The following is a 10,729-nucleotide window of genomic DNA, read 5'->3' on the forward strand; positions in this document are numbered from 1 at the left end:
AATATGCCCAAATTACCGCCGTTTGGCAAGGTGTCAGTTCGCTGTCGGACGGTCAGTGTAAAACTCCGAAAAAATCAAATGTTTACTTTCAGGTTGTAAAATGTCGGCGCCCAATTATAAACGAACGAAATTTCTGATTTTGGGTAAGGCCCGTTTTGAATGGGCATTCCAAGCTGATCCTTCGTCGATTTTGGTCAATTGACGTAATGATTGATCAAGTAAGATCGATGTAAGAGAGTCGGAATATTCACTTATTTCACCGACTCTTTACAATTGATATCTAATGAAAAGAAGAAATTTCAGGATGACTCAACTGATATTGTCCCCATTGGTCAAAATTAGTTGAATGTTTCGCAATTCGGATGGAGGTTCTTTATAGATTGAAAAATTGAAAAGAATTTTTATTGCTTGTAATAAAACGGCATGGGGTCGTAAAAGATTTTTACGCCGTAGTCAGGAATTCCGAAAATATAATATGAGAAAGCCTTCGGTTATGTAACGACAGGCATGCAGCGTAAATAAATGATGGTTTGCCCGCGGTATTGACCTGTAGAGACTAGTTCGGATCGCGTTCGTCATAGTCATTGATTGACCGACCGCCTGTACACCTTTTGGTTCCCCAAATATCACCTGACTGTTAGTCTTGACCAGGAATTCGGACGAGTCTGACGTCGCGTCTCCGCGAATTTTTATCACCATCGTTTTTTATAACCCCAAGCTTACTGTCGCACAAATCATGCGTTATATCCTCTCTTTAACAAGTGCGGGTAATAAACCGCTGAATATCACCGTGATTGATCAGACGTGAATTATTCGATTGCCTCAGTAATGGAAAAATTCTTCCTCTCTTCCCTTATCCTCACTTTTCCAATAAATCCACTCCCAGTTTTTTCACACCCTTTCGGTGAAATTCTTTTTAATTTATTATTCGTTTAGCCTCACCACGATCGCATTTAACAACTGTGCAAATAGGTGTAAAAATGTCGCGTTTATCTCTGCACGATTTCGGTGATCAATGTGAAGTACGTAATATAATAAAAAAAGGGAGCCGTGATTTGAGGATAGAATAAAATAACGATAATACGGTAAACTTAGACTTCAATGGGAGCCAAACTTCATCGAGCCAAACGTAATCTAACATTTGTGCGTTGAACTTGTGATCTTGAGCACGTATTTTAATGTTAATTTATTCACTACCCTTCGTAATAACGTGATCACAACTTGCGACGATCATATTCCATTACAAACCCATTTTTTGTACCGTAAAAATATAGACGTTTAAAAACGTGAAAAATTCAACTTCAGCCTTTCATGGCATGAATGATATATGCATCGACGGAAAACTATACATCAACTTACATAATTAAATTCTAATTTACCCCGATCTACGTAGACACGCATGTTTTGTTTTCATCGATTGATGAAGTGGGAAATGATCGAACTTTTGTGATCGTAAAAGTATTCGTGAAGAGTAGCTGTACAGGTGTACACATATCGATACATATATGTGTTGGCGAATGTATTTTCCGCTCGTAATTATTAATTTATAACCCGGCACATTCGGTAGGAAATGGTTCCGATACACCGAACGATCGATCCATTCAACCCTGGCCCGTGAAAAAACCGTAACGTGCAACATGTGCAGGATAAATAATTTTTCTTCATTGCGATCGTACGTAGAATTTCAGAAGAAAATGCAACAAAACGCGAAAAAGAATTCAAAAAGTAATATAACCTTGCCGCGTGCGTCTGGAGGAATTCAAAAATAACCCAAGTATATACGAGACTCGCATCGCACACCTCCACGTTTTACCCGATTTAACAATTTATCAAGGCAATCACGACCGAGCAATCTCCGGACAAGTTTACGCCCTTCAGACTAACTTCGTGTCACGACACTCGCTCTCTCCCCGATTGATAGCGATCTTAATTTTGTATATTTCCCGCTATTCCAGGGCTCGGCAGACTCCAACTACTCGCAGCCAAGCTCGGATCTATCGTTGGACGAAGAAAAGGAGAGCCTGCGTCGGGAGAAAGAAAGACAAGCTCTTAACCAACTGGAGAAAGCAAGGGTGAGTCGAATCTTTGACGAGAAAAACGGTTCGAGCATTTTTTTGAAATTATTTTCATAAAAATCGTTTTCATTACGCGATTATTCTTATTACTCTTATTCAGACGAAGCCGGTAGCGTTCGCCGTCAGGACGAACGTTAGCTACGACGGATCCGTCGACGACGACTCACCGGTTCACGGATCGGCCGTTAGTTTCGACGTCAGAGATTTCCTCCACATCAAGGTAAATTGTTGCATTCATATTTCGAGTTGATTGCGTTGAATACTTGTTGTCAAAAGTGAAAGATGAATCAGCCGTACCGCGTTGGAATCATAAGTTAGGGAAAGAGAACAAACAGTTTCAAAAATCTTCAGCAGTATTCTTTGTGCCAATGATGTTAAACGCGAATGAACCGTACTTGGCCTTTTATACACACGATTTTGAGAAAATTTAGCTTTTAGAAAAAATAGCTTTTCAAAAAGTTTTATGGCTACAAGGTTCCATGTGTTAGAACTCTGGTGTTTTTAATTCTAATTTAATGATTTTGAGCTTATTTTGCTTACCATAGAGATATCAGAAGGTATCTAGATAGCGTTTATAACGATAAATTTTTTTACAAAAGACACAACAAACGTTAGTCTGCGATCAAATTTGCGCTTTATAGCTACACTATATTGTAAAACGTCGAAATTATTTTCGGGGATCAGTTCACCGAGCAAAATGAGCCCTAAAACATCAGAATCGAATTTAAAACACCAGAGTTTGAGAATTTTGAACGTACCATTCACAAAACCTTTTCTCAAATCAGCGATGACTCGAATTTTGCTGTTCACAACTGCGTAAAATGATTTTTATCAGATAGTACGGATGTCGTCTCAATCGTATCCTCCGTCATTAGCACAAATAACATTACCAGAGATTTTTAAACATTTTTTCCTCTCTTCCTAACTTCTTATTTATACGGTACAGCCGACATTTCAAAGACAAGAGAAAAACTGATAAACGCAGAGGGTTGTACAGAGAAATTCTCATATCGTCTCGCGTGCATCGTATACACAGTATTATCGAAACACTTCGATTTCATCTCGACACAGGAGAAGTACGATAACAATTGGTGGATAGGGAGGCTGGTAAAAGAGGGATGCGACGTCGGTTTTATTCCTTCGCCGGTTAAGCTCGAGGCACTTAGACTTCAGGCAAGCGCTGCTCGCGGCACTAAGGGTCTCTACTCAGCAAGGGGTGGCTCTTCAGGAAATCTCGGTGAAAGTGGGATGCCGTCACGAGGATCGACGCCGCCAACGCCAGGTGAAATATTATCTCATTTTGTATTATTTTTCGGTCTTGTGTTTTCATGGAAAACGGATCAATTTGTAAGAATTTTCGTGCACATCAATCTTATTTTACGTTGAAATTACAGGTGACGATAGTGACAGCGTGGGTAACGTTAGGCCGGGAAAAACGACCCTCACAACGCCGCCGGCGAAAGAAAAGCGAAAGAACTTCTTCAAGAAACCGGTAAGAAAAATGAGTTTGCATAAATTTTTTTTCCCCCCTTTCATTTGACGGATAATTTATTCAGCTACGACGTTTGAATTCGATCATTCGCTCCTGATAAAGAAGTTCGACATTCTTCCGTTACCCTTACTTCATTTTATGTTAATCAAACCGAACTTCAGCGTCTTTTGTACCGCGTTCTTACATGAGATTTTAGACCAGACCGAGGGTTTTTACCTTATTTCTTGTCCCTGTCTCTTTCCTTATTCTATTTTCGTCGGTTTTCTTCTTTCGAAGACAGCGGCTAAGTACCTAATTCAATTAAATTGTTTCGTTAGAGTCAGAGGATTGGAGAGTTTGAACCGTTTCAGCTTGTCTTTGGTGTATCCACTCACTTATTTACACGTAAAAGCCCAACGTCACTATGTAGACTTAGAACTTAGAACTTAGGTAGTACACACGTTGAGGATGAAATTTTAATAGTGCCACTGCGTGATATCACGTGCATACACACGGGTTATACCTACATGTGTAGTGAATGTTTCAACAGAGCGCACACGTGCGTCAAAGTGAAGTTTAGTCAAAGCACATTGCTAATCGTGAAATAATAAAGGCTGGAATAGATACGTTGATTCCGATGTCTGTCATATTCTTCATTATGATATTTATAGATTAAATTTAAGTGTAGGCAAAAAATTGCAAAAGTAAGGGTTGGTTGATTTTTAGTTCTTCTATTCGTGACATGTCGGTACCAATCTAGTATCTAGTTGAAATACGTTCAAGACGGTATCGAACAGAACGATGTGTGATTTCTCTATCGATTTTCTGTTCATTAACTCACTTAATTTTTTAAATTCATTCTCCCGATATAGAGAAGAAAATATCGCTCGTGAATGGAATTTTCAATAGAAAGAATTAGTTTGCATGTACAGGCGAGTGTTGACGTTGGCATTAATTGTTTTAAATGTTTCAATGTTGCATTCCGTGCTAATGAAGTCTTACGTAAGTGAAATAGATATGTGAAGTATATATACGTGTACTTACCTGAACGAAAGGTGAGAAATTAATGTCGACATTTTTAGACATTCATGAAATCTCATGTTACAGGAGACCGCCACACCGTACGACGTCGTTCCTTCAATGAGGCCCGTAGTTCTTGTCGGTCCTTCCCTGAAGGGTTACGAAGTCACCGACATGATGCAGAAAGCGTTGTTCGACTTTCTGAAACACCGCTTCGAGCGCAGGTACTATACGAAAACTCAGTCCTCGAATTACAGATTTCGCTTGTCAATTAACTCCGCAATTACAATTGCTTCGATTAACGTACGATTAACTTATAATCTTTCAATTTCATTCTCCGCCCAGGATCATTATAACGAGAGTTATGGCTGATATATCGCTGGCCAAAAGATCTTTACTAAATAACCCTACGAAACGTGCTATAATGGAAAGATCGACCAGCAGAAGTAGCTGTCTTGCGGAGGTTCAGGCTGAAATAGAGAGAATTTTTGAACTCGCGAGAACGCTCCAAGTAGGTACAATTTTTCAATTTTTCTCGTGATATTATAACTTTGTACGATATGTTGCTTGCAAAAAAAAAAAAGATAAAAAAAAAGCCGAACAAAATCGTGAAGCGAAAGTCCGACGCTGTAAAATGTTGCATTCGTGTTTACAATATTTTAGCTAGTGGTTCTGGACTGCGACACGATAAACCATCCTTCGCAGCTCGCGAAGACGAGTTTGGCACCGACGATTGTCTACTTGAAGATATCGTCGCCGAAAGTGCTCCAGAGGCTGATTAAATCCCGGGGTAAATCTCAGGCCCGGCATCTGAACGTGCAGATGGTCGCGGCGGAGAAACTCGCCCAGTGCCCGCCGGAAATGTTCGACGTTATCCTCGACGAGAACCAGCTCGACGAGGCCTGCGAACACGTTGCCGAATACCTCGAAGCCTACTGGAGAGCCACTCACCCCCCTGTCGCCACCCCAGTTCCTAGGGTCATGCCGGCTCCTGACGCCCCCGTCGACACTCTCGCGCCCCGCGTGACGCCAGGTAAATTATATAAACGATCGCTGTTACACCTGACAATTAGCGCGGTATAGAATAAACAGGAGTGATACAAGACGCGGAGAGGAAGAGGAACGAAACGACGGGACGTTGGGGAAAGCCGGGCTAAATACGACGAACAAATGCCTTTTGCAATTTTTAAAAATGTCTAATCTATTAAATATCGATAAACCGTCTATTTTTGTGCAATAATTTCGTTAAAAAAATGCTTGCCAATATTGGGAGGGTCGTATAATGAATTGATACGCAGCTGAATACTTTTTTGATACTTACGTAGCAACCCCACACCGATATAGTCTTTATAAATAACAACGTTGCATTCGAGGGGAAACCATGCATCATTTTAGTTTGCATTTAGTCGAGTTTCTTTTTCTGACCGCAACCCACGACAAATTTCATTAATACGCGGACTTCGCTTTGATATTTGAGAAATCTTCTGATCGTGTAAATTATTCGGAAAAAACATTTAATTTCGTTATTTCGCCTTGCTTTCCTTTCCTCCAGTGTTCCAAGGTTTACTGTACGCGTTTAATTATTCTGCGAGTTATTGTTAGCATTATTATTGCTGTTATTATAATAGTACGGGGAAAGAAGGACGAAGATCTTGGCTACGGGAGGTGGATTAGAAGAACGTGAAAACCAAGAACATCTCATTTTTTCTCTGAGTCATTGTCGTAAAGAAATTTAATAACAGTTGAATACGTCAAATGGAAATTTTCACGTTACTAACACCCTAATAATTTCTCTACCATCAGGAGGTCATCATGAGAGCTACTATGGTCATGAACCACGAGGTACTCCACCGTTATACATACAATCTATACCATGTATTAATGTAAACAAGTATTTATAGCACATCGTACGTGTTTAGGTGCAGTACGGATAACGGATCGATTTGGACTTGGTTTTTGTAGTTTGAAAGGGCCTTGTATTTGTTTTTTATTGTTATTGGATTTGGTGCTTCCAACCAAATTGACGGCGCTAACAAGTACAACTGCATAACTTTCGGTGTCATTTTTTTCCAAGATCTGCAGCCACTCGTGGTCAACCGAGTCTATTTCGATCCGAACACCTTGTATATCGGTATATGATTGTCGCATGTTTCCTCAACTTCTTTCCTTCGGATCCAATCCCTGTACATCGAATTAGTTATTACAGAATAAATTTCTATGGCATCGAAAATCACCTAAAAACAAAAAAGTTCAGTTTCGTAGTAACGATTGAAGTACTTCAATTATTATTGCGTGATTAACAGCACAGTAATTTTTTCTGCCTCGATCGGAATATTTACATTCGAAATTCAAGCGATATATCTTTCAGGGAATAAGAAAGACCTGGTAATTTTTGTCGCTAGATATCGGTTGGTTGAAAAATTTGAAGCACTGGACTATAGAGGTATACCTAAACGTGGCTTAACATTTCCTGTCTGCCTCTAACATTCACTATCTCCCATTTCATGTCTCTTGCTGTCTGTCCTTCTTTGTCTACCTGTATGTTCTGTATTTTACGTATCTGTTTAACTTTTTACAGTCGCAATGCACGGATCTACACACTTGTATCCTGCGCCGCTGCAGTGAGAGCGGCGTTGCACACCTCTTCCGTTTCTGTTAGTTTCTAAGCTCGAATTCTTTTCGTTTGTCAATCTGTTTTTTGCGCATTCTTTACACATATTCAAAGTTATACATAATTATAATACCTAATGGTGAAATAATTCACACATTTCTTTTACGTCTTTACTTATTTTGTAATTTTTTTATTTTATTTTTTTTATTTTTTAACTGATTCTATCTCTTCTCGTTCTCTTCTCTTCTTTCTTGCAGTTTTTTTTTCCATGTTTCTGTATACTATACGTATATAAATATGTATGATCTACACAGCTTACATGTTATGCACGCTGCGCTATGTGTCAATTTAGCTGCCAAAGGAATGACATGCCTCGATTCGTATGATTGCAACGTAAAGTATCACTCGCAATTTTCATCGTCACGTTGAAATTTTCAAACGAAGAGGTATCGTGTCATACTTTTTTTCAGCTCTGTTCTTCGGCCATACTTATACCACTAACTGCAATATATTTATTTGGTTATTGTGCAAATGAGGGGGTGTATTTATATCCTCGATAAGCGGCATATTTGACAAAAAAAACTCGGCAAGTTTTACAAAACGTCACGTTACCGTGGTCCGTCATTATCCCAACATAAAAAAAAAAAAAAATTGTCTTGAGAAATTCAAGGAGTCAAAACTTTATCCTCGCGAGGCGGAAGGATCTAGTTTTAAGACTAAAGTCTTTGGAATAAAAAATAAAATTTTTCCTTCGAAGAGCTTATTTGTTAAAATATGTACCGCGTCTTGAGGCGCAGATAGACCCTCTCGTCGAAAAATAATCAATATTTTCTTCTCTCCGCCGTTTCTTTCCATTCTTTTCTAATTTTTTTTCTCCTCCCCTTCTCTTTATACTTGTCTCTCTCTCGAAACTATCGAGTCGATGGTATGTAATAAGCGTGATTCTTTTGAACCTGATCTTCTTTTGTTTCGTATAAGTTTCGGAGGCGGTTGCTGCCACAGGGATCATCAGAAAACAGTGCAAGGTCACCTTAAGTCGTGAGGCTGAGTCTGCAGGCTCATAACCTGAGTCGAATAGGTCTGGTCGGGAAATCAGTTAACCCAGAGTCTGAGTACATGACATTTGAGATGACATTTACGTACCTAACAGAAGTTGGGACACGTCCCCGTTTCACGTATAGTCGCGGGACGATAATAATAAAAAAATAAAATAAAATAGATGTATATACACATACATTGTATATAGAATGTCGAAATATTGCAATATTCCGCCCGTCGTCCGTTGGCTAATCGAGACGTCGCGGCCCACCTGCACCATATTATTTGAAAAATAGACAATCAGAGAAAGGTGTGACGAGAAAAAACGAAACAAGTTCACACGTAAACGAAAAACCAATGAAAGTACAAAAGTACGAATAATATCGATGAAACGAGAACTGATCATATACTCCAGTTCGTTGAGCTCAACGTTGCTCCAATATAGACGCGTCCTTGCGAGACATTTATCAGTCGAACGTGTAGTAAGTACGACGGGTTTGATGCATGGTCCAGATCAAAATATAAATCAGTCCTCAAGCCCCGCTGTTCCCCTTAAAAAAAAAAAAAAAAACGAAACTCTTGTACTCGATTTCTCACATCTTCCCCCCGCCCCCCGCCCCCTTTCTTCTACATACGTATAGTTTAATTAAACCATATAATTCACTACATCTCACACAGCTGGGTCTAGAATAGTTTATTAATGGTAGAAATTTGAAAATTAATACTCATCACCGTCGTGCTGTAAGAAAAAAAAAAAAAAAAACTTTTCTTTTGAAACGTCTAACTTTGTCTGTTTTGTTCCATTGACACTACATGACGGTTACGATTAGTTCTCTCAATATCGCAGACATGCAAATTATTAAACTCTTAATCAATTATCGCTGAACCATTTTTTTCTTCTCTTTTTCTCCTTTGATTTTTATTTTGCATACCCTTAACATTTTCTTAGAAGAAAGTATGTAAACAATGGTTTGAGGTATATTACAATATTTTTCAACTTTCTGACGACAACAAGTTTCGTCTTAAGATTATTATTCTTATCGAGTTATTTTGATCTTCTATATTTTTGTGCAAACCTTTGAAAAGGTTTGATCGTGACGAGAGATTTTAATTTTTCTTTTGTAGCCATACAGAGGTTTTCACAGTTCCTATTATTCATCCAAAAGTAACGAAACCGTGGAAATAGACGTTGACAAATTGAACAATATATTCTTAGATTAATTTTCATTAATCATTGAACAAAAAACCGACAAAATTTTACTACTTTGTTCCATGTTTGTTTCTCTCAATTCATGTTATCAATTTCTTCTCGTATAAATGATCCGAACTTTTGGCTCATGCATTGTTCTTTTTCCTTCAATACGAAGGATAATCTTTTTTAATTCACTCACATCTCCAGTAGTAAAAATTTCCTTTTTGTTGTTTAATAACGTTCGTTTATTATACTTGTTGTTATTCCAGTTTATATAAATATTCCAAATCTCGTATTCATCGATGGCAGCAACAGCAGCGTCTAAAAATACAATTCGATATGCTTTTATACGTACATTTTATACAGTTAAATCGGTCGTCTTTTTTCATTGCTATACGACACGTAATATTTCGATTTTGTTGTAGTTAGCCGGTGAGTCTTGCTTTTCTTTCAGTGACTTCGTCAAATGCGAACTCGTTTCAAGAACTAATTTTAAATAATTTTTCTTCTTTCATTGCGTACATTTTCATACTTGTAATCTCTTCTCTATCACTACTTACATAATCATTTGTTTTTAATATTACCTTTTTCTCTTTTTACTCTCTACAATTCGTTGTTGTAATATTTCATTCTTCGTGCACACTTTTATATTATATTTTCTTACTGCATGTGCGTGTCTGCGTGTGCGTATGCCTGCAATTTAATATTACAAAAATCGCCTCTATTAATTACTATTGACCAACTGCAATTCTATAAGATTTTTCCTAGACTAGTCTTTTCCTGTCGGAGACTGATCGATTTCTTCATTTTGTTTTCACCCTTCTAATTATTCACATTTGTCAACAATTATTTTCAATCAAGGTTACACGTGTAACAAAGATATTGACAATTGTAGTAATTTTAATGCAGGAAATAATAAATTCTTATAGAATATTCGTGTCCTTGCTTGGAAATAATTTTTGTTCTTTTTGCATCCTTCTGGAAAGTTCGTAGTATGCGATTTGCAAAATAAGAAGTCCCTATTATCGATTATGTGTCAAAAAATAAAAAAAACACCCATAAACAGCAATGATGTTTCGAAAACGTTTGAAAGTAATGCTAAAAATGGCAAAGAAACCTAGTTAATCAATCTTTGAATTTTTTTTTGTCACTCAATTCGATTTTTAGAAGAAAACAATCTTGAACGAATAATCTCATCTTCTATAACAAAACATGCGATCGTTACAGCAGCAATATCTGAAAATACATGAAATGCATTTTGTTTTTATTTATTATTTTTTCTTTCGTTGGTTTTGTGGAGAGTAATTTATCAGTGCGAGAAA

General features: G+C 37.8%; 1 protein-coding gene across 20 annotated transcripts in view; it reads left to right on the forward strand.

The window, feature by feature from the left end:
• LOC107223930 (voltage-dependent L-type calcium channel subunit beta-2) overlaps window positions 1-10,729 on the forward strand; it is a 75,200-nt gene that overhangs the window by 56,177 nt on the left and 8,294 nt on the right. For 12 of the 20 annotated variants that reach the window (XM_046730608.1, XM_015663788.2, XM_046730610.1 and 9 more), the window contains 9 exons: window positions 1,956-2,072; window positions 2,176-2,295; window positions 3,147-3,357; window positions 3,470-3,567; window positions 4,543-4,548; window positions 4,654-4,790; window positions 4,912-5,077; window positions 5,230-5,599; window positions 6,370-6,408. In XM_046730608.1, the coding sequence (XP_046586564.1) occupies window positions 1,956-2,072; window positions 2,176-2,295; window positions 3,147-3,357; window positions 3,470-3,567; window positions 4,543-4,548; window positions 4,654-4,790; window positions 4,912-5,077; window positions 5,230-5,599; window positions 6,370-6,408 (1,264 nt within the window). Of the gene's footprint in view, window positions 1-1,955; window positions 2,073-2,175; window positions 2,296-3,146; window positions 3,358-3,469; window positions 3,568-4,542; window positions 4,549-4,653; window positions 4,791-4,911; window positions 5,078-5,229; window positions 5,600-6,194; window positions 6,409-7,144; window positions 7,221-8,155; window positions 8,787-10,729 lie in introns of those variants that run through there. The other 8 variants (XM_015663789.2, XM_015663794.2, XM_015663791.2 and 5 more) reach the window with 6 other exon arrangements.

The sequence above is a fragment of the Neodiprion lecontei genome, chromosome 2, assembly GCF_021901455.1.
Source record: "Neodiprion lecontei isolate iyNeoLeco1 chromosome 2, iyNeoLeco1.1, whole genome shotgun sequence".
In the NCBI taxonomy this organism is placed as follows: Eukaryota; Metazoa; Arthropoda; class Insecta; order Hymenoptera; family Diprionidae; genus Neodiprion; species Neodiprion lecontei.